The sequence below is a fragment of the Calliopsis andreniformis genome, chromosome 8 (assembly GCF_051401765.1).
Source record: "Calliopsis andreniformis isolate RMS-2024a chromosome 8, iyCalAndr_principal, whole genome shotgun sequence".
NCBI lineage: Eukaryota > Metazoa > Arthropoda > Insecta > Hymenoptera > Andrenidae > Calliopsis > Calliopsis andreniformis.
Genome location: NC_135069.1, coordinates 2,350,073 through 2,374,507, shown reverse-complemented (window position 1 = coordinate 2,374,507; position 24,435 = coordinate 2,350,073). Strand labels below are relative to the sequence as shown.

The window sequence follows — 24,435 nt, the reverse complement described above, 5'->3', positions numbered from 1 at the left end:
TTGAAAGTTTCATGTTTTGTGTTGTTAAGTACGCGTGTTTTGTGCGAGTAGGTTTCAATTGAAGAATTACAGAATGGAATGGATTGCGAAAAGTGCAAAGGATCAAAATGGATGAGTGTAACGCGGTAAGTTCTCTATCGTGGTTAATCTTTACTTCCGCCAAAGGGTCACGTAAAACGAATTGCAACGTTCATTAACATTTCCTCATTTGTGCGGGCTACAAACAATTACGATTATGTTCTCGATCGTGGTTAGTCAGAGGACCGAAATGTTACACGCTTTTGTCATGATACACTTGTGTCCAATCGCACGACACAGTGTTTACATTCGTATCAAAATAAGAAGTGCGCAACAATATACAACATGAGTATCATTCGATTAAAAAATGAAACAACTTTAGTCTCCTCAATTGTGACACAGTTTCGAGAGCAAACTTGGTCAAAGATTTGGAATAGAAATAGATATTACTGTTTCGAAATAATTAACCATTATTACTACTTTATTACTTTGATTACAGAAGTAACATAGGACGCATTATGAAAGGTTATAGTGAGATCTATTATTTTATTTGAATGGATTTACTACTATTTCAGCATAATTCAAGCTTAGTATCTGAGAACTTTTGTAACCGTGTTCCCGCAATTGTTCTCGCTTAGTACATACTTATATACGTATATTTACCATTGGATAATATGCGTCTGAATGCACGTGCGTGAGATACTATGAGGGAATCTCTATTTCTGACGCAGTTGACAATATTGACAAAGTAGAGTTAAAAATGATTGCAGGAAACATTTACGCAAAATCAAAATACCAGATAAAATAAAAGATTCTCTCATTTAAAAATCAAATAATGAACTAATTCAAAGAAAACTTTGCTTATACAAACAAACTAATGCATAACATTTCCAGGTAAATGAAATTCCATTCCAAGTAAAATGACTCATTATCTAAACAGTCATTGTTAAAAGTTTCATTAAAATAATGCCCAAGTGTTATTCAAAGCTGGATAGGAATAGGAGGAGAGGGAGACCAAGGAGATCAGCCATCCCACATAACACAGAGACGTCTTAAAAACGTCTTAAAGACATCCAGTAAATTCCTAAACATGTCCTAAAGAAGTCTTTGAAACGTCCAAAAGCGTAAGTCTTAGGACATCCATGTAGCTTGTCTTTAAGATGTCTGGGTATAAATTTCAGAAGTCTGTAAGACCTCTAAATCTTGTCGTAAGACGTTCAAGCATAAGCTGGACATAAAATAGACGTCTTGAAGACGTCGTGTGCTATCTGGGATGATTTTCGGCGGTGGCGCTCCGGTTGGGTCATTTTCATCTCCGCGAACATCGGCCACTTGGAGCACCGCGTCTCCGTCACCGGCAATTCCACCCCCTTCTCCGTTCGTAGCGACGCCTCCGCACGGCGCCGATCAATAACCGTCGTTCTCGGCGACGCCGGCGTCGGGGAGCGTCGCTGCGTGGAACGCATCCGCAAACGGATCGACGTGTCGCGGACGAAACTCGTACGCGGTCGCGATCGAAAGGGAGCGTCGCGGCGGCGTTAAGACAACCTGGGAATGCGACCAACGCATCTATCGTTGTTTCACAGGACGCGACTTATGTCAAGGAACTGTCCTTCGTCCCTGTCGCCGCGGGAGCAGAGTGTTTCGGTTCGGAGCAGCTTCTAGGACCCACCCACGAAGCGATGGCCAAGGTGAGTTCCGGTCAAAATAAAGGATCTTTGATTTATCTTGTCATGTCAGCTTAGAACTGTGTCTCCATTGAATCTACTACGAAGAACATCTTCTTGCCTCTTCTTGCTGCTTGTTTCTATGTGTTTTCAATGGACAGCAACTTGTAGAAGTATTTTGTCCATACTGGAGGAACATAATGGGAAAAATTGGGAAAATATTTGAGTCTTGTTGGGTTTCCAGGCGACATTGCTGGCAATAGAAATAGGAAAAAACCTTGAGAAACATTCAATAACAAGTGGCGACTTTTTCAAGATATATGAAATAGCAACAAAAAGTTCATCAATATGTAGAGGCTTCAATGGAGATATAAGCTTATTATAGCGTTCATTTTAATCCGATCGCAGTAAAAACTATTTGTCTTTGAGGATTAATTGGACTGTAACTGTGTGTGAAAGAGAAAGTATTGATAGTTTGTCAACAACTGTTGCTGGTTCATAGAGAAGACTTTTCTCTAGCGATTAACTGGATTGACATTGAGCCTCTGAGTGTGACCTAGAGATGCTTAATGATTAGGCGGGCATTAGCTTAAGTTAGTCTAGTATCCAGTGCAATTTTGAGGTACCTCGGGTGTTGACTATGTGGACAGTAGTTGTGGCCTGTCTCCGGCAGAAAAAGTAGTTTGGCGCCGTCATGATCAGCCGGACTGCGACACATAGTCAACTTTTATCGGTGAAGGGATTCAATGGTTGAAATTCATTTGATTAAAGCTGATGCTTGACAGCTTTCGATCCGATTGAAAATGAACGAGGTACACAGAGGATTGGAAAGTACACTTAGAACTTTTTCAGTTTTAATGAGCACTGAAAGCAAACGCTTGCAAATAATTAAGAATACAAGCAGAATAAGTTGATGGAAGATTTGAACACGTTTTACTAGTTTTAATTTCAAGTTTATGAATCAATTCTGTATTTAGATACGAATTTGAATCTTTCTATGGGTACTTTCATTTACTTATGAATTAAATTACCGTTCGCTAATCGATCTTTACCACGCAAATGGTTATTCTACTCAGGGGGAAATGAATTTATAAATATACCACTTAAGATCGCACGTGGAACTGATGGTCTCTAATTTTGGCGGACCGAGAGTAGCCTGATAGGAACTTATCAATAAATTAAAGCGTCTCTAGTTAAATATATGTACACGTGTTAAACATTGTAATAACAGAGCAAGAGGTTCATTGTCGGTCAAGTACAAATCGCTAAAAACCGTAAAACACTTATTTACTTGCAGTAGTGCAGAAACTGTGACGATCAGATACTAACATTTATTTGTGAGTCCAAGAAATTTCCTAGCAGCAGCCCAATTATAAATGAAACATTCGGCGTTATCTCGATCGCGCGATACTGGTGAACGTTCGCAACGCTGTTGCAATAATCGTTATCTCCCTTTTCTTTTCCAACGTTCGATTCGATTCAATGCAGAATACCTACGTGTCACGTTTGTATCGACTGTGTCGCGACATTTTCTGATCGATTAACGTACGTGCCTCGTATGGTCAACGTACAGTCGGTTCTCTTTGCGCATCAAGCCTGAAATACTTCGATGAAACTGTGGTAGGGATAATGGAAGGCTAATGAAAGTGAAAAGAAATATTTCATGAAAAATATCTGTTATTTCTCTCCTTTACAGAATAGTAACTTCTTTACATAAGCTCACAATAATATTAAGACTGACTTTCGAACTCTGTACGTAATTCTCTTACGTTCCCAAGAGTTACAACATTCGTAACAGCGATTTAACTTGTGTCGTTAATTTTTCAGAACCTGTGCCCTCATAATCAGCCGTGGCAATCGTTAAACGCCACGTAACAATCAGCGAATGGGTCGCGTACATAGAGGAGAAAAGTACATGCGAACTGATTGTAGAAGCAGCGTGCGCTGGACTGACCCATTATCCGTCTCAGTGCTTTCTTCGTAAAATTTTCACCGTGCTTAACGGTCCCTCGTGCCAGCGCCAGCACACGCGTGTAAATAAGCATTTTCTAACGCGGGCAGAAGCGCGCACCGACTGCGAATTAGGAAGTTAACGCGTGAGACGCGTGTACGGTTGGAAAGAAATCGCGTGCCCAGAATTTCTCGTCTTCCTGCGTCGCTGGGCGCGATTTGTTGGACAACTGCATCTAACCGGTGTCTCTGAGAGAACCTATATATATAATAGTTGGCACGAAAACACGGGGAATTGCGGCCAACTGTATTATATTTCTGTCTGGGAGAGAGAATAGTTATGGATGATATCGGGGTGGCCGTACTAATAATCGTTGTCGAAGCGCCTTTACTCTTCTTCAGTTTTCCTCGCATTGAATCGCGAATTCTCAATCTGCATGCATATTAGCTGCTCGGTTTAATGAGAAAACGTGGTAATGAAAAATTTTTTGTTCAAGGTTATCATACCCGAGCTTTCACGATCGATGCCTTTGTGTCCTTTCGTCTTTGTCTCTCCACTGTTTTCAATCCCCGCAAAATGGTATCGTAATGGAAAGCCCGCTGATGCTAGTGTAATGAGTGCTAGAGGAGGGTTTGTTCCTCGAAAACGTGACGCGATGTTGAACGAGTATTCTTGGCCAGTTCTAAGGTCACATTTAGGAATTACTAATGAATAAGAGCTTTTAAACTTTCTATATCAAAATACTTCTGTATTGTTAAAAAAAAGCTAGTCTTCTAGGCTGCCACTTTGTGCAACTTTTATATAAGTCTTCTATTCAAGAGAATAGAAATTCTCTGACTTAAATTTTAAACTCAAAAGGAAATAGACCTAGTTGTCAGAAACTGGTTCAAGTGATACCCATTTTCGAAAGTTTCACGATCCATTAAAACAATCCCAGTTCTCGTCCCAATGGTCCATCGATTTTAGGATTGAATTCGTCGTATAGTTATACGACCGGTCCTCGTCGACCTTTATACACATCCGTTCCTACTTCCCGCCGCGTAAAAATCCGCAGGAGGACCTTGAAAGGCCTCTCCCTAGCCTCGACATGCCGACTGGCCATGTCGGTGCGTTTTCATGCGGTACCGTGTACACATGAGAAGTCCTCGTGTGTACGGATCCGTCTCTTGCAGCAGCAAAATCGTTACAGTTGCGGCGTCTTTCTCGGTTACGTCAGAAACCGACACCATTGCACTGGGAATACGTCTGAGAAAATTCTGCATCCGTGCTGGAAATATCTCTGAGCACAGGTGATTGCACAGGCCGATTCTTGACTCTGTTTTCTAACCGAACGCGCGAACTTTGATTTTAGGAGAACCACCACTTCTCGTGGGTGACTCTATTTCATTGTGTTCTTTAAGAAGACGCCCAAAGCAGCAATAAAAACGAAGGAAAGGCTAGTCTATTGTATCCTGCGAGACTGTATGGATTTTTTAATAAAACAGTATGAAGTAATTACACGGTAAACAAGATAATAATAACCGGTTATGGAGGCACTAAACATCTAATTACTTCTCTATTGTACCGCTTCGGTTGGAAGCAATAGACAGCAGTCAGTGGGAGAATTCCTCGCAGTCTAATCTATCGATGCTAGAAGGGAGATTATAAATATCAGAATAGATCAGATCTTGACGTAGGACTACTCTTCAACCCATTGCTGAGAAATCGTAGCTAATCGATATTTATACACGATGATTCCTCGAGTCTACGTCCTTTAATATTCAGTCTCGCTCGTGCACCTTGCGAGATCGAATTTCCAGGCTCGCAATCGATAGGAGAAACAATAGGTATATTATTCATGATTTTGCTCCGTTCTTTCTTGGACACTCTGTACAGTCTCCTTTTTCCACTTTCTACACCTGCGCCACAGTCTATTGAGAATGGATTTTCCCGCTGTCGATTGCATCGAGAGGGTCGGCGGGATCGCAGGGATCAGCGCGCACGGCTAATTATCAAAGCACGCGTTGAAAAAAGGCAGACAGAGGCGAAGCGCGTAACTCAAACGTAGCCTTGTTCCCCGGTTGACGACGCTCGTTCGTGCAGTCGTCGGTGTCGTGTACGCGCGTACATACGGATTCACGGGTCGGTGAATGCAGAAACCGTGCGTTTCTGAAGAATAGTAATCGTTGTACCAGAGTGTCAGTTCGCGTACGCTAGTGAACGTGCACCGCAGTTCATAATTATTCAACTTTACGCGCGAGAAAAAAGGTTTAAATTCCTCTTTCTTTCATAGATCGTTTATCTTCATTGAACCTCAAAAAAAAAAAGTTAGCGGAGAACCAAGCAGGCGGAAAGCAGGAAAAAGTTACTCGCGTAGTTTTCTATACAGGGTGAACTGAAAGGCTCGACTCGATATAGAAGACTCTCCGTCTTACGTTGTATAATAGTTTGTTTTCTCAAGCTTCATTCTATTATATCAATTGTGACATAATCACTGGGTCGCCAACCCTTTGCACTCGACAGACTTCTTGAAAACGAATCGATCAGTATTCTGCACGGATCCCAAAACTGCAGTAGCATCGCTCCTCTGTAAGACCAGAGTGAGCTCGTGGGACAGCAATTGTCCATTTAAAGCAGCCAGCGGAGTGCAAAAGGTTAAGACTCGCAGCGCGTTATCGGTGGAATAATTATGAACCGTTTTGCATGTACACACGAGGAGTACGTAGACGCGTAGATCCATTGGTTGGTCGGTCGTAGAGGTGCGCTGGTCGGTGGTGGCACATAGGTAGTGCCAGGGGGATCACCGAGCGAATCCGGAACGTTTCATTGTTGTACACGCGGCGGGCGCATCGCGATCGATCCGCTCCGTTCTCTCCATCTACGCGACAGTGTGTCCGCGGAAAGGTTTCCCGCGTTTTCCCGCCGAGGGAATTCACCCAGCAGTGAACAGACCCCAGGGGCCCACGAATGGGGTGAATCCACCCGTTTCCCGTGACTCAGTGCACGGAAACTTGACTTCTCAACGATCCCGCGGCTATCTCCCGCCGAGAGAGCGGGTTTTTGCGCGACGAGGGAAAGTGGTGGCGTCTTTGGGACCTGGAACGATGAGGAGGCTCAAGTGGCGTGAAGAGGAACGGTGATCCAAGCCGATCGTGAGTCCCTTTCGCGTGACTGCTTCCGTTCTCGCTTTTGTTCGCGATATGCAAACAAGCATCACAGAGGCGTTGCTTTACAACGCGTTAAATTCGGAATCCTCGTGGAACCGAGGAGGATCGCGAGGATTACGCAAGCGGGACACGCTACATGGATCCGTATCTCGATCGGTGCGCGAGCTTCGCGATTAACTACATGTAAACGTGGAGCAGACCTTCGGTCTTAATCTTATCGGGGAGCTGTAAACGGGGACCGTTTACGCTGGGAAATTGCCTCGATTCTCACCGCCGATCGTCGACGCGCACAGGTGCGGCAATTAATTTCATGGAAATTACGAGCAGAGGGAATTATGCGCGTTAGAGGATCATAACGCCGCGCGTCACGTGTGTTTGTCGCTGCCGCGCATAGTCGCCGAGGAAATTGCCAGTCGATGTTGCCAAACGCCTGTCTATCGTAATTTTCTGCTTGTCAACCCGGCGAAATTATGTAAAAGTGCAATTTCTTCTATCTGCGACGTTTTTTGTCAGCCTGAGATTGAAAGACGTCCTGGGGGCAACGCGACAGCTGCGTCGTAATTTAGAGACTCGAATCGTGCGTTCGCTTAGCGTAGAAAGTCTTTCTGGTTTTAGAAAGCGTTTCCGTACATTTTTAATTTCGAACGCCGATTTCCCTGATGAAGATGGCACGTTGCGGCGCGAGGTGTCGATCGAGAGGCGCGAATCGACCTGAGATTGATTGGATCCCGCGAACAGTCGAGTGAAGTCTCATCTTGCATACAGTGATGATTAGACTGTGGATCTTTATGCATTTATGGGAAATTTCAATCTGAAGAAAAGGACAGAATCTATATAATATTGGAAGGTAAATACATTTTATAATATTTGAAGAGTGTAACAAGCCTTTAATTAGGTTTCACTATTTTAATTTTGTAAATAGGAGTTTGCATGAACATCCGCAGTCAAGAGATGATTATTATTCATTTTCTGAGAGATTGAAGGTTCACCGTGATTCCCGTTAGGCTAAAAAATGTATACGAACATGCTCTTAATTAACACAGTTACTTGGTCTTGCGTAGAGAGACAGAGAGGAATAGGCGGGTAGGCGTTTCGAATTGCCGCGAATTAGGCCTAATGAAATAAAGTTATGCTCGCGGGGCTTGGCCTTTGCTCGTCACCGACTCGTCAAGGCATACGCCTCGACATTTTCGATTCTTGCCACGTTTTTCGCGTCGCAAAACCTGAAGCATATCGACGTGCTTCGTCTCTCTTGTCGATATCTGTTCAGCGGCCTCTTCGACCCTGACATTTGCCTAGATCGATAACGAACGCTTCGCGACTATTGATCGATTCCTCGGCAAATACAACTGATAAACGTAGGCTGTGAAGAGTGATCAAACTTCACGAGTTTCTTCCGCTGGTTCGGGGACCGAATAAAGGTCACAGGTTCGCTTTCGAGTCTCGAACTTCTAATTTGTCAGCGTGACAAGTTTAGAGAAGAGCTCCCAACAAAGCATCGCTGGGACAAGTTCCCAAAGCCAGGCCCCGCGTTTCTAGGACACCGTGTGTGCGATCAGGCATCAAGCAAACACTTTTTTCATGTATATAGTCAGCAGAGCCACTGTAATGCGATAATGCATCGCTGCTGAATAATTTATCGTTTCCGTGTAAAAGTGGTCGGGGGGACTGGTGACGAAATATCGTCGTCCCGGTCGATGTCAGCGTATATCCATGGAAAAAGTGAGCTTCGACGGCGATTTGCGTGCGAGGCTCGCGTGGACGAGTAGCCGCAGGTTCGCTAGTAAACTCGCGGCTCGGCGTAACCCAGTTCTCAGCCACGGCGTCGTTCAACAGGGTCGTCGGTGAACGCACTCTATTACTCTGCCGGCTGGTTCCTTGCTTCGAGCACGCCGTGCATCGGTAACACTATTATTAGGAGCCCCTTAATCCGCAGGACGAGAGTGACGAGAATATTCGGCCAATGGGGTACGTTTCGATCCATCTATTCGATAATCTGTACTTTACACCTGCTGGTTACATGGCCTGCTGTCGATCGCCTTATCGACACGATCTCGAGCAAATACTCGAAATGCCCAGCATTCCAACTTCGATAGGCTTTGTCTCGCGTGTTGTTTGCGCATCAGGCACGCTGGGTGAAACTATTTTCGAACGATAAGCTCGATCGACCACCGAGAACCAGTGTTTTCGTTACTACTCGTGCTGATCGTACAGAGAGGCCAGTGTTACGCGTGTTCTTATGCGGATAGTAGGAAGAAGACAAGCGAAGAATCGGTTAAAGGTAGCGAAGAAGTTAACGTGTGTTGTGGACCAACAGGGCTAAAATTAAATTAGCCAACCGTCGGAGAGACACTTCTGATTCACCTCGGTACGACGAAGGGTTTTATTTGGAGATGGGCCAAGGGCAACGGACTCTTCGCGACGACCTATCGGGTCAAGCGTTTCGCGTGACCTTGAGAGGAGAAAAAACGTTTGCTTTTTCGATAATTGCTTCTTTCTCTCGACTTTTCGCGATGATCCTTCTGAAGGCGTCTTAGTTCGTTTTCCCGTTAATTCGATTGCTAGGCCGCGATTGAATCTGTCTATATTCAATTAACGCAAGCTTCAGGCTACGAGGGGACTCGATTAATTTGAGTACTGATGGAGGAATTTGTAACCATCTTCGTGGAATGTGTGTCCCTCGAGAGACGGAGTCAATAAGCGAAATAGCTGATGGTTACGCGAGGTGTGTGGGTGGAGGGAAGATAGTGAGGTATATACTTGGGGCACACCTGACTGCTGTGTGAAGAGAATCCTTCAGGGTACACGTTGATAGATTACCTTTCGTCATTCATTAGAAACTCAAGTTGCTTGGACACTTTGATGTATCTGGGCCATTACTGTATTAATGTTTAAATATTAGCTTCTTCGCTCTTTAGCACTTTGCCTTCCATCTGTAATACGTGTGAATATTTATTATTTTCTTTTGGATTCTTTTTCAGAATATAGGGGAGAGCCGAATACCCGTTCCGCGAGCGGCTCGGCCCTCCTTCTTCCCAAAGTCGCGACTTGGCACGCCAACCCTTGTCCCTGGACATCGACGTTCCCTGATATTATCAGGATGTCTACAATTCGTCGATACCGAAGACGAGCCTACCACCCCTAACACGAAGTGTGGGACACGGCCCACATCTACACCAACCATTGAAGGTAATTACTTTTTGATTCCCCGATCGTGAGGCTGATAATCTGACCTTCTGATAATCGTATATTCCATTAACAGATCCGGGGCACAACACTTTCACAATATCACCTGTGTGGGACATTGATAAAGATGACGTTCAGCTGGTTAATTTTGCTGAGGAGAAGAGCAACTTTTACAGGTATATTGTACAAGTCTTGTTTGCAATTTTTTATCACATCTTTTTTTATTTGAGTTCTGTAAATGACACTTTTCGTCCGCGACGAATAATATTTGCTCTGTCCGTTAACGCCGTCTTCCAACAACCTGACGGGCAGGAAAGTTTTATGACTGGCGGTTTAACCTGACTCGGTCAAATCATAAATACGCCAGGTCTAATAATAAAAAGAGAACTTCAATTACAAACACGTAACCGTCTATAAAGCTGAGGCTATTGGGAGAACTACCTGCCGTTTATTGGAGTCATTCACTTTGTCATTTACAGAAAATGTTGCTTTTCCATATGGAAAACAGATGTCGAACCGTAAAGTGGTATTGTTTTTTCTGCAGCTTGCTCGAGAATTCTCAGCTGAATATGATCGAGGACGCCGGCGACAGCTGTCTCGTAGACGCATCTCTGGGCTCCTACAATGAGAATACATCGAACACGACGCCGCACTATTTGATGCTCAATAAACAGAACTCCTTCGAGCACGACGAGAGTCTTGGCATACTAACCCCAGACCAGATGACCGACTTCACAGTCGCGTTGGAGTGCTCCAGGACGCCATCCTGCGAAAATCTTACGGGATCAGCGGGCTCAAGGTTGGCTCTGACGAGAGCATCGGCCTCGAGGCCGTCAGCGGACGTCGAGCCGACGGAGGAGGTCTCCAGCGAGAGAACGCCGTCTCCAGAGGAGCTTCCGCTGGATCCGAAGCCTGCAGAGCCTGTCAGAGTCACTGGGGTTCCCATCAGTTTTGTTACGTCTGTGACGAGCATCACCAGTCTTGAAGCTGGTTACCAGGGCGACGGGGAGAATTCAAGGCCAGCTAGTCGAGGGGCTGATCCACCGAACGTGGTGCCTCCACCTAATCTCCCTGCCCCTTGCAGGCAAGATCCTATGACGGACTCGGATTTCTTCACGGAGAGCGATGCAGACGCGTACGAAGAAATCGTGCGCGGCGATAGGAAAGCCCAGGTGATCGATGGCACTCTCTTTTGCGCGCCTGGTGGTCGACGATGTCCGAGTTTTACTGGGGAAGAGATGGACTCGAGTGGGATCTACTCTGACCTAGACAAGAGGCACGACGAACTGCATGCTCCTGAAGAAGCGCCTGAAGAGAACGAGGATCGCACCCCAGATACTATCGACACAGAAGTTTCTCAGAGGAGTCAGCCCTCGCCGGCGGAGGACGTGAGTCAGGTCATCATGGATTATTTGCAGGCGAGTCGATATATTTGCTTGCACAAAATATTTGAACAGTAGATTAATGATAGGTATTTAAATTCTGAGACTGATAATGTTGGTTGAAGAGAGACAGAAAGCCATATACATTGCTTCTAGGTAGTATGTTTATATGTGTGGTGTATATAAACCGAGGGTTTGATGTGTTAGTAGCTGATAGATGACCTCGAAATGGAAATGTTTCGATTATTTCAGTCTACGTCTCGAGTAATACCGCGGTTCGAATTCAGTAGATTGTGACACGTCGGTTATATCTTTGATCATGATTCGATAGTAATCGTAGGTCTGTGCTTTTTCATATTTTTGAGATTATGAACACCTAGTAACTTTTTTATTAAGTACATACGTAGTGTAATAAAGTTTATGTGATTGCTTATGATTAGGCACCAGTGAAGCCCATGGACGGATCAGCTGATACTTCAGGTTCAATGAACGGTACTCAAGTTACAATAATCGAGGTGAAAACCATAGCGGAGAGAAACAATGACAATATGCGGTCGAAGGCCCAGAACAAGGCCGATTCAGTTCCTTTAAAGAAGTACAAAATGCCTAAGAGGAATGTCGTGTCGAAAATCAAGGCAATGATCGAGTCTGGTCCGAAGGATGAGGCTGAGAAAGAAGCTAGAAGATCGCAGAGGTCAGCTAGAAAAGGTGGTCGCTGGGACGCTGTGATGAGTAAAATTGAGGCTGGTAAAAACGAGCAGAGGACTAGGCCAACTAGGAAAGAGGTGAAGTCGAGGGTACTGCAGAGCCTCAGCCAGCCATCCTCCACATCGTCAACGCAAAAGAAGGCTGGAGATGCGAATAACAATAATAACAAAGACAAAAGGTGAGACATTGTTCGTAATGTCTAAAAGATTTGGTCCATCTGGCTTATTTAAAAAGTTCCTCATTATCAGGAGAATACGTGGCCGTCAAGAAATGAAGTCGCCGACTCAAGAAACTGCCAGAAGCTCCGTACGTAGCTCCCTAAGTGATCTCAGCACTGGACTTAGCAAGGACGCACCAAGTAAGTTCAATTAACATCCATTTTTAGACAATTGCGAATTGAATTAAAATGCATTCGAGTTATGGCTCGAAGGTATTATTATTTCATTACACTGTAACGTTAACGAGGTACCTGTGGTTAACGACACGCGTATCGGTTCTACACTAATATTATTCGAGTATAATGCTCGTGACACCTATGCTGACTTATACAATTGAATCTTCCAACGTGAGATTAATAGAGAGATAGGCTATGGATTAGTAGTGGTGTGACGGGAAGACCTTGTGGAGAACGGTGGAGCTCGAATAAATACGATGCCAACGCATTTTACGATATCGAATGCTCTACGGCATACCATGCATCTTTAGAAAAAATTGAGACCGCAAAGGTCATCAAAACGAGTAGCTACTTAATCCAAGAGCAAAGGAGATGCACGTTCTAATCGTTTTCAAAGAAAGAAGCAATCTCCTTTCCCAGAAATATCGATACACGAGACTAGAGGAACGCGCATGTCCTTGGCAGCTTCATACTCGCTTCCCTACCAAAGTTATCGATAATACCAGCTGACTACTAACAATGGAGGAACGCGGACCACTCCTTGACGCATTGCTACTCCAGAAAAGCAACCCCTTCCACATCAAACCACCCTTACAATCAAATACTATTCGGTGAAACAAAAATACTTGCGAGCTGTTCGAACTCATCACTACTTTCTTCAAACAAACAAATCATTAACCAAGGAAATGAATGGGAGGGCCTTTCCTAACTTCAGAACAGAAATAGGTGAATCTAAGGCGCTCCACTTCGACGGGTGGAGCTTGGATTACGGTTCCAATAAATTAGTAGCTGACGAAGGGAAACGATATTACGTTCTAGGGTGTCGTGGATCAATTTTTTCGGTGCTTTCGAGCGTATTGGATCTCTGACGCAGAAGGGGCGGGGTGGTCGCACGCGCGACAACTATGGGCGTAGGAGGGTGTTTTTGTATCGACCCGTTCAGGGCGCGCGAAACTTAGACAGCGAAAGGAGCGAGGGCGCCGGGTGCCCACCTTCCGGCGCCACTGGACAGTTTCATTTCCATTGGACGTCGGGGCAGGCTGAGCAGCCGCAGCCGCAACACCAGCAGCATCCAGTCGGCAGTCCTCGGCGGACCTCGTGCTCGCTCGGACGCTGTTTATGCACGCGTGTTGCATTTCCGGTCTTCCCTCTTTCTCGCTCTTCCTTACCCCCGTGCCTCTGTTTCCGCTCGTCTCTCTTCATCCTTCTCTCTTCCTCGCTCTCTTTGCCCCATTCTCACGAATCTCTCTCGCTCTCCACCCTCATTCGGGTGACCGATTTTGTCATCGTGCTCGCGAGGGGTACGCGGAGACTACGTGTGCGCGGAAAGAGGACAGGAGAGAACAGCCGGTGCATCGGAGCCAGTGTATGCCGCAAGGTGACGGTGCAAAGTGCATCGGGAATCTGTGATCAACCTCGATCATCCGTCTATCGATCTCCCCTTGCTGCCCCTCGCTCGTGCCTCGTCTGATTGCCACTTGATCTCCGGGATTCGGAGCTACCCAATGGGGATCCGAACGTGACCTGGTTTCCGTCGTGTCACGGGGTCTCATCGTTGCCTTGGCTCGATACGCCCGCCGCGGTGGGGAAAACTCTGGCACCCGTTTTTCGAACGAAACCGCCTCCGATTTAAAACTCCTGCAATATGTTATCGCACATACCGTCGATTCGCCGGTGGAATCTGTACCCGCAACACTGAACGCTTCGAGGCTCGATTACCTGCCCCTCTCTGAGCCACTGACATGAAAGTTCCCCGAGATACCGTTACCGAAGGTGTCTTTCGGTACGTGTGCCACTCGGAGCATCGCTCGTGGAAAGAATAGGGGACCATCGAATGCTCTCCCGTCGTGTGCAACATTGCCAGCTTCACCACTGACTACCAGAGAGCTTTACCGTACGGGTCAACGGCACTAGTGGTTTATTTCCGGCATTGCCTTTCTTCAACGGGCATCTCTCGTGGTAGCCGTGCGTGCACGTCCTTCGCTCGACGCCGGTGGTTCTCCCTCCCGATGGTCCCCACCCTTTTTAGACAGGTGCACCCGGCGACCACGTGCGTCTCCAAGGCCGACGACCACCGGTACGCGCACCCGCTCGCTCTGATCTCCGCCACTTACGCAATCGCCATCAGAATCAGATGGTAAACCCACATGGCTGAGGACACCCGTGGCTGGTCCCGCTGGTGAAAGAGTTAGACCGGTTGCAGTGCTCGAGTCGGCTCGACACCGTCCAGATCGTTTCGCATTCTGTTCTACGACTGACGTGGAGAATTCTCCAGCAGACGTGGGATTCTCTAGCGGCGAGGCTTCGAGGAGAAGTGTCAAGTGGAAGTGAAACTGCAGCTGTGTGAGAATTCTATTGGGTTCGGAAGGAAAGGAATTCTCTCTGTAAAGATGTTGAAGAATCGGGGACTCCAGTGTTCCGCGATGGTCGAACAGCGGACCTGGATAACGAGGCTCGCGGCGGGCTCCAAGGACACCACGGGGTGAGGAGGTGCGCGCGTTTCCGTGGCGAACGATGGTTTTTCATTGACGACGGTATGTGTCGGTGAAGGGACGGTGAAAGCGGGATTACAAAATGGGGCAGCAAGGATCGAAGGGTAGGCCGGCGGCACTCAGGACGGATTTCGTCAGAGACTCGGCGAAAATGCGACTCGGCAGCTTTAAGCGAGGTAGACATATAATCGAATGGTTCTTAATGATTTAGCCTCCCTCCTTGTTTGGCACCTTGCGAATGGTTATCGCGGGGCAACTGGAATCGGCCAATGAGACTTCCCTCGTTAATCCTCTAATCTCGTTCCACAAAGGAAAGGGAAAAAAAGAATGAAGAGACGGTGGCAGGACAGCCACCTGTCTTTTTCTTCGTGCTTCATTTAACGCTAGAAAGTTCCGAGCGACCGGCTCTCGCCGGTGCATGGAGACATTCGAAAAGGTAGATGGGTCGAACAGTTTCTCTTAAGCGAGTCTAAAACGTTACGGGGAAGGATCAAAGGTACCCTACTTACACAGCTCGTCACGGGATTTCTCTTTTACCTTGCCCATCGATCATTGTGACCGAGGATACCTCCGGAAAGTGGGTTTCATAGGTCGTCGAGTCGTGGAATATATACAATTATTCATTTTTCGCAACCCTGTTGATTTATATTTAGAGTCCAGTGAATGTCACACTGTTGAATGAACAAATTGACTCTTAGTGGGTGGCAGAGAGTCAGACCCTAGCGGATTGAAAACGTCGCTGTGGTCAATTGGTCCTTTTTATAAAATACACAATACACAGATATTACATAGTGACGAATTTAAGCAGAGGAGTACACCGAAATATTATTCGGTATTGTTAATTATCTGAGCAACGCGCTTACCATATTTCCCGCAGCAGTTTCTCTCGCATGCAAGATTAATTTCAACTATTATGCACACGGAGGCATAACACATAGGCCGTTATATGCTGATGGCTCGTAGGCAACAGCTACGTGCCGCAGCCTGGTGCGCACGATAAACGTTTTCTTTTCCTCGTTGGCATAATCGGCAAAGTATACATACGGGTTCAAACTTAGCTTTACGTCCCTGTATATCGACCCCCTTTTAGAGCACGCATTCCAATGATGTGCGAAAGGTTATTGAAGCAACTACGACTCGAAAGAAACGAAATTCCACAGTCGATGAACCAGCTGGACACGTAATGCCGTGGCTTCATGGACAATGTTGTTTACTCGATTCCCCTGATATATAAATAGCCACAAAGAGGAACAAATGAAATTATTGTCCTTTCAACCTCCATTTTGCGACTCATTTAATTCAAGACTTTTCGTTCTGGGTTTTCAGAGAGATCACCGACGTCGGCGAATCCACCGAGGAGAATAACGAACGGCCGCGCCAGCCAGCAGAATCGTGTCAATAGTTTCGAGACCAAGAAGAACTGCGCTGAAATTTCGACCATCAATCTCGGTGAGTGTCGCAGGGGACTCGCGCGTTCTAAATTATGAAACGAGCTTTTGCGCATATCGCCAGCGTACACGTGTGCGTGAATATGTATGGTTAAATGTGTCTGGTCGCTGATTGAACCGAGAGGAAACGAAAGGTCGAGGGCACCACTGCGTGCTTCCGGTTGGAGACCTAGTGCGACGAATGCTTTCTTCGGCCGTCTGTTTCTGTGCAACTATTTACGCTTGTTTGCATCGATCAGCAGAGACAGAGGCGTGCGATGCTTCAACACGCGTCGATAGTCTCGGCTATCAGAGGCAGATCTATTTTCAGGGTGAAGCATAGCGTTGAAAAGTATTATTGGCAACCAGCCATACTAGTTTCGGCGGATACATTGCGTCGCATCTATTGGTTTGTGGTTTTTCTATAAATACCTGACGCGTCGGGAAGTCCTGTAATTCTTCGTCGAATATTAGCTCACCAGCCGAGGGAATTTAAAATTCACCTCATCTTAATCAGATTTACTTGTTGCTATTACTGTTCAGAAAAAGTCCCATTGATAAAACGTATTGGCATTATCCTCGCTCGTGATTGCCAGTCATGAATGAAATAACATAAGAATGACGGTACAACGAAAGCAATCGATTACTTCACTAGTGATTAGTGATAGTTGTTGCAAATTGATTACCCGAATTGCCCATGTCATCAATAAGAAACTACAAAATTGAATGTTTAATGTTTAACCGCGGATCACTGTCTGCCGTTTTTCTTTCTAAATAGAAAATCAACTTCACTCTTTTATGATCAGCGGACACGTAACAAGGGTTCTTTCGTTGTAATTCACCAGACCGACACCGACTCTGATGCTACAATAATTACACCCAAGTGAGGACCTACGATGCTGTTTTTGTTTACGAGTCAGGTCAGAATCATAACGGTACGAACCCCTTACTATGGCGTTTACGACGATTTAAACCCTCGTCCGTGGCGAATGGTATTGGACTATTGGACGTTTCTGCCAGTCTTTCGTCAGCTTCAAACGTGAAAACAACGGAGTGCCACTCGGTCTGGACGGTTGCTTGGACTACCCCGAAATATTCCACTTTGCGAACGTGATTTGGGTGTTACGTGTCCGCGACACCGACTTTCGTGACTGGCATTATTAACTGCGACGCGAGTTCCAAATCTGGATGGTGATTACGATAAGCAACTAGCTGGCTCGATTTGGAGAGTGCATAGTACGGATGACTGTGACAGGAGCCATGGTGTACTTGTATTACCGTAAATATTTTTGTGGTTTAGTGTTATTTATATTGAGAAAATTTCCTCTGTTTTTTGTGTGTTTAATGCTTATTTTGTTGGTAAATTTTTACTTGAAATTCAGAGTTCTAGATACAAAGGTTTATGTAGTGCAAACGGTAAAACGGTATACGGTGTACGGTACTCGTGAACTCGACGATTCATCATTTAAGGCACTAGCGGTGACCGTGATAGCGTGCTCTCGTTAACGTAGCGAATTTTGCTTTTTTTCTTGCAGAGAAGAGCCCGTCAGCGACGCGAAAACCGACGACCAGGAGAACTTCCACTGTCCCAGCAAAGCACGGTTCAACGACATCGCCGAAAGGTACTATCAATATTTTCGCGCATTCGTGTCGTCATTACGCTTTCTTTCCCTTTGCATGAGAGAACACGTGTTTACGAGTGGAATCGCATCAGGTCGTTGCACATGAAATATCGTTTCTTTCAGTTGAACTTCAAAGCGAGGGATTTCGTTCCAAGAACTTTCCACGGGTACTTTTCCAGGTTTTCTCTTTCAAGACGCCTTATCTCGCGAAAAAGATCAATTAAGAAGCAGCAAACTGAGAATGATCTCGTCATTAGCTATCCTTTTCTTCTTAATATACATGACACTGTAATTCAACGATGTTTCATGTGCAACGAGTGAAGAAAAACTACTGCAACGGTTTCTTCTTCGTTATTTGCTCCAATGCAGCGCGCTCCCTGCGCCATTGTTCGCTGAAAAGATAATATCGCAAGGGAACTTCGTCCCACCGCGGCTTTCTAATTCATTGACCGCGCTGCTCCGGCAGTAGCTGGTTTCTAAAAAAGTCCCACGGTCATTTTGCGGTGCGTACGGTACTACGACCGTTTCTCCGCATGCACGAGGACGCACACGTGCGTGTCCCTCCGCGTGGCTTGTCGTTTCGAAGAAAGTCGTAGCTTTCACTGGTCCTCGGCCACGCTGAACCCTGTTCCCTGGTTCCTCGGTTCTCGGCGTCGGTTTCCGCTGGAGGCCCATTGAAAAATCCCCAAGGCAATCGGGGACAGGTATCGTAGAACGAATTTGGTCGTGGCGAGCGAAAGTAATCCTTTTGGGCCGACCATTTTCGATCGCAATCGCTATTTTTACTTTCGACGCGAATTCCTGCTAGCATTTCACTCGGAATCGTAGTCTGTTTCGTGAACGGAATGTCAGTTTCAAGGTTTCCAGTTTCCCTTAATTAGTCGGAGGAAGGTTAATTGTTTGGAGTGGGTCGATTGTTTCACTCGAATCTTGCAGGTGCTTATCTGGAACAAGTTACCGAAGCAAAGATTATTATCAGTGGTACTGCGTCCTAGAAATCATCGAATCGCAGGTCGAGTTTCTAGGATTCACGGTCTTGTACTTCGTTTCGATTTAATTCAGTTTATTAATCATTCATGAAGCTACTGTGAGCAAATTAAGGGAAATGATTATTTGAGATTTCTGTATTTTTTAGAATCTAGTACTGTATTTTCAAGAAATCATATTTGAAATGAATTAGATAATCGGAAGAAATCTGCGGAAGGAATTAATAAAATTGCTAACTCTGTATGGACGAAGGTATTGGTGACTAGAATTGACAATCGTTCAGCATTGACAGAAAAGCACTATCATCGATCACTCTGATCATTATCTTCAAATAACCATACCGTAGACACGTATCATCGCCTCCGCCATGTAGGGTCAGCCAATTCCAAATGGAAAAGCGAATTTATTCGGAACACGACTTCTTGAAATAACTCATCACTTTGCCTACTCGCCTATCTGTCTCCTTTAATTCTTCTTTCATTGCTGAAATGACGTTTCTAGCTCTCATTTCCATGATCCATTGAAACCAGGACGATTGAATAATAGACGAATATGCGAAATGGGTAAAATAACCCTGGAGTCGCATGTATAATGAAAATGCGTTTCATCGTCTTGTAGAATTTTCAATGTATGCCTCTCTCGAAGGCAAAGAGGGAGGTGTGAATGCAATTATGGAAACGTATGCAGACATTGTGGGTCATATTCAAGTCGTGTGTATCAGGTGCGTAGAGCGCGTGTCCGGCCAGACACGACTTCCCGCATGTCCATCGTCTTCGTCTTCTTCTTCGAGGTTGCACCTCATTTCAAGGTGGTAGGAGTGGCCGAGGAGGAGGAAAGGAGGGATATATCGCTCCGCGAGGCAGCCTGTGGCTCGTGCTAATTCAGTCGAAGTGCGGACTTGGCCAGCAAATCGTTACAAATGACGATCCCGATTAGATCTTCATATCCATTTTTCGATCACGGTTATCGAACGTTTTCAACGTGATTGGAAACCCACAAATGCGTTTTCCTCCTTTAGTGCTAAACTGGTTGCCCTAGTTCTCATAAATAATTTACATTCCAATGAAATCCATTTAAGTAAACAAAACAGAAAAGCAGTGTAGGAATAAAATTACTCTTCAGCTTGTGCATGTTCGAATCACCGAAAATTCACGATGTCAAAGATACTATCCAGCTTACATGGATCGTCGAGCAAACATAAGGAAGAGTGGAAGTGACAAATATTCGAAATTGCGTAGTCCTGTGTCCAAAATAATCCGCTTAGAGGAAATTCCAGAAGCAGGAAATTTCCGTGGTTCCTCGGTCGAAAGGTGGTCACCTATTCAGAGGCTCCTCGGATTTTCCGAACCGACAACATGCCTCTATCGTACGGTTGACCTTAACCCAGGGTGTCTTCATTGACTGGCTCGGTGCTCTTGGACCTGTTTTCGGCGGAGCATCGAAATAAAATCGATCGATTCACCGCTCGAATCTTTTCGCAGTCTGGTCCTCGACGCTGAAAAGGATCAAAGCGGAGACGGAAGCGGGGTCGCGGAGGCGACCGCGTGCTTTCACGTACATCACCGCGATAATGGGAGGATGAGGCCCGAGTGACGCAGTCAGACCAAATTGTCGTTACGTTCATCAAGCTGCAAGCGTGCGAATTTCCCGCGTCTCGCTAATAGTCTCCTTTTCACCGCGAGCCTCAGCATCCGGCTAGGTCGGTTCGTCGCAGCAAACATCCGAAAGATCTTGAAAAACAGGTAGCCCGACTTTCCAAGAGCTCGGGGCTCGATGGTTTTCTCTCTTAGAACGAGTTTTCCGCCGCGACTTTCTTCGATAAACCTAAATCCGTCCCGTGTAGAATGACTGGGGATAGTCAAGTCCGGGTGGCGCTAAAGAGGATCAGGTCTTCGTCAACTTTCGTCGCGATGACACCTCTGGATAATGAGGGGGCTCGAAGCGGCTGCTGTTTGTGTCGATGATGAGGTCACTCGAAAGAAGGATGGTAGAATGATCAGGGCAAGAGGATCGTGGGTCTAGATGCGTCGATTTTGAGGAGTGTGTCGACTGGAGGCATCGAATACTCGTCGCGGTTCGAAGAATCCTAATGGTGATGGGCCCGGTGACGTTGGTTGCAGATCGTGAAACTAAGGAGCACACTAACAGCTATGTGGTGACGAGGGCGTCTTTGGAGACGCGAGACCAGGCGGCGCAAACTGACATACCCTATGAGGCTTTTCGCACGAAACGGGCGGAACAAGCTGTGCAAGCCCTTTCCATTACTATACAGTATCTGGCCTATGAGGTATGTTGCCTTTTTATTGTATTTTGATATGTACCGTGAGTTTCGAGTTTTGATAATTTGTTTTATTCTGTGTGGTGCAGTTGGATGCGTTTAACACGCCGAAATTGAAGAAAGATTGCGAAGATATGAAGAAGGAGTGGATGTCGACATGCTCGGAGCTTGAGGAGCTGAGGACTAGAAACCTCGGCATTGAAGAAAGGCTCGAGTCGGAGAGGGAGGAAAATCGGAGAGCCTTGGACCAGCTTCGCGAAGATCGTAAGTCTTGCCAAAAGTTTTATTTGTATTTCTTTCAGACTCCTGGCTTGTTACAAATGGAAATGCGATGCATTTTCCTCAATTATATCTCCTGGTTTCTCCTTCCTTTTTTCAGTTATTGCACTTACAATAAGATCACAGTTATTCTCTCTTAATTTGGCCAAATTTGTTTGATTACTTCTCTCATGATTCACGCCGCACATCTTCGCCTAATCTGTGCCTGGCACCACGTATCATATGATAATGATATTCCTCTGGTAACAAGCATAATAGCCCCGATGTCGTGGCGAGCGAGAGAGGTGGTCAAAGTGGAGCAATTGTTAATTAAAATCAGCGCGAGGCTGGTGCCCACGCACACCCCAGGTCCACGTGAAATAATTCCAAGATAGAATTTTCGAAAGCTGCCACAGACTCACACACTCGCCACGAACTTCACAAACGCTCGATTTAGTGACCACGTAACGTTCATCGAAGTTAATTATAGGTTGGCACGTTCGACGGACCTTAATCCGTTCCCTGTCTCTCTCGAAGCCCCTGACTTTGTTTTTCTCCCATTTTTCCGATCTATCTTAATGACGTCAATCATGCCCTAAGAGAAACAAATCGAATTTTTCTTCAGTGGAAGCTCGGCACGCGGAGCAGATTGCGGCACTGGAGGCAGTCCTGCAGGAGGAGAGACGCAAGTGCGAGCTGAGGCTTCGGGATTCCTTGAACGAGGCAGCGAAGGAGCATCGAGCCGCGATGGTGAAGCTACGCACGGAGCAGGAAGCTGAGATGATGAGGAAGGAAGTGGAGTTCAAGAGGAGGTCGGTGGTATACGATCAGGGAGCGGCGCTGACAGCGGAGGTCGAGTCTCTGCGATCGGTGCTCGAAATCAGAAGCCAGGAGAACGCTGCCTTAAGATCGGAGCTCGATAACATCCGGCGCGAGATCGAGGACAAAGAGGCTTTGCAGCAGCGCGTGGATTCTCTCGAGGCCAGATGCGAGGACCTGAAGGCGCAGCTACAGTGCAAAGAAGCCTTCGAGAGGCAGATATCTCACGACAACGAGGTGCTGCACGAGTCGATTCACCAGATTTCCAAGCAGAACAAGCGTCTGGCGCAACGCAACGAGGAACTGCAGTGGAGGCTGCGTCAAAAAAACGAAGTAGTGACCGTTCTTGCGAACTTGACGCCTAGGCTCTCGCGGTCATTGGGCCCAGAGCACGTCGAGCACACTCTCTCACCCGACAAGAACGGTCCTCAGTCTGCCTCTATGGTGAAACACATGGTAGAGAAAGGTGATTCGGTCTCGTGGACGCTGGAGATCGATGACGAGTTCTCGAAGGGGGCGAACGACACGTCACTAGCCACGCCGCCGAAAATGAGCAGACCCGAGACGACCACGTCAGTGTCGCGACAGGGCTCTCTCAGATTGACCCCCAGAAGGCCTTCCGTGGACATGAGAGCGAGATCCAAGAGCATTTCCGTCACGGATTCCGCGCGAGTAGAAGAGTCCGCGTGGTCGCCCGCCTGCAATTCCACGCCGATCTCTCGACGAAGACCCAGGAGCGATCCGTCTTCTTCGTCCTCTTCCACCTCCTCATCGTCCTCCTCGTCTTCAACCGCAGTGACGACGAATTCAGCCGTAGCCGTCGCTGTTGCCGCCGCTGCGGCCGCTGCAGCCGCTGCCGAGGACTGCAACGCTGGCCAACAACCGCAGGAAGCTGGCGGCGAAGCCATGATTTCGGAGGAAACGTCTGCCACGAGTAGCGAGGATGAATCGTCCACCAGTAGTGATATCCCTCCGTTGCCAATTCAGTTCGCTTGGGGCAAGCCGATCAAGTAACGCGGTTCCCAAGGATCCCCTTCGCTTATCACGATACAATGCTCCCAATCGCGATGGGCTACGCGATTCCAATCGGGAGAACAGGTTCATCCAGGCGATTCTCACGTGACCGCATGGCAATCGCCTCGATCGTCTCTTTTGAGGATAATAACGATATCCTTTTCGCGAGAATGAACGTTTCGCGCGGTTCTTTCAAACGTTGTGCGCGCAGTTTTTCTATTACCTCTGTACCTGTAACGTGTACGTTCGATTGCGAAGAGATGGAGAAGCTTTTAACCTGTTAAGTGGATCATTCCCCTGCCGAGATACATTTTCCGTGAATGGAGAGATAAATGAAAGAATTCGTTTCGCTCGTAGCATGTTATGTATGACCTATTTACTGTTTCTGAATGATTGTGATTATTAAGTTCTCGCCATGAATTAAGTTATTTTCCTCAGTGTAAAAATATCATCGCATGAGTTCGTTCTTGTTCTCCAGTTAACAGGTTAATTAGACTAGGCGGTGGAAGAGAGACAGTGTGAGACTCGTATTAGGGAATTACAGTAAGGACAGAGGATCATCGTGGAAGATGTAATCTCGATGTAATCACGCTGTGTTTCTTCTGTCGACTATGTGTACACTTTGTCGCGATCAAAAATCGAAAACAAAATGAATGCAAAGATAAAGAAGTCAGTTTTTATTTATAAGCACTTAGATTAGGAATGATTTTTACGGTGTGTGGAGATGTTTTCAAATTATGACTTCCTTATGTTATTGTAGCTATCGAACTGACTTCTGTGTCTTTGCCAGTGGCAATGATTAACCCGTGATCTAAGTTCACGCATCCAGAGAGTTGCTCCTTATTCTTTGAAGTAGGGAAACTGCGCGCGAAAGAATTCGATTAATTTTGTTTAAAGAAAAATTTGTTGTCAGTCTTAATATATACAGATATATATAGATATTTACACGGGCTATACTGACGGCTGCGAGCCACGTATGTTTCTCAAAACCGAATCGAATCGGGATCACTGTTTATTTGATTCGCGACGCACTTTTACACATGTCCGTTTTATAAGGTATAATATGTTTATATTACGTCTGTACAT

At 46.1% G+C, this 24,435-nt stretch overlaps 1 protein-coding gene across 1 annotated transcript; it reads left to right on the top strand.

Moving 5' to 3' along the window:
• Positions 1-51: 51 nt before the first annotated feature.
• Toc (toucan) lies at positions 52-23,349 on the top strand. The gene is made up of 12 exons (XM_076382922.1): positions 52-125; positions 1,605-1,709; positions 9,764-9,971; positions 10,045-10,144; positions 10,513-11,386; positions 11,791-12,236; positions 12,307-12,416; positions 16,271-16,393; positions 17,907-17,993; positions 21,101-21,267; positions 21,348-21,522; positions 22,142-23,349. Exons 1-12 carry the CDS (start codon positions 108-110, stop codon positions 23,347-23,349), a joined length of 3,621 nt encoding a protein of 1,206 aa, XP_076239037.1. The 5' UTR covers positions 52-107.
• The last annotated feature ends 1,086 nt before the right edge of the window (positions 23,350-24,435 follow it).

Excerpts from the sequence above, each read along its gene's own strand:
- Toc (XM_076382922.1), top strand. Across the intron at positions 12,417-16,270 it reads ACTTAGCAAGGACGCACCAA|AGAGATCACCGACGTCGGCG; the intron begins GTAAGTTCAATT and ends CTGGGTTTTCAG. Across the intron at positions 21,268-21,347 it reads TACAGTATCTGGCCTATGAG|TTGGATGCGTTTAACACGCC; the intron begins GTATGTTGCCTT and ends TGTGTGGTGCAG.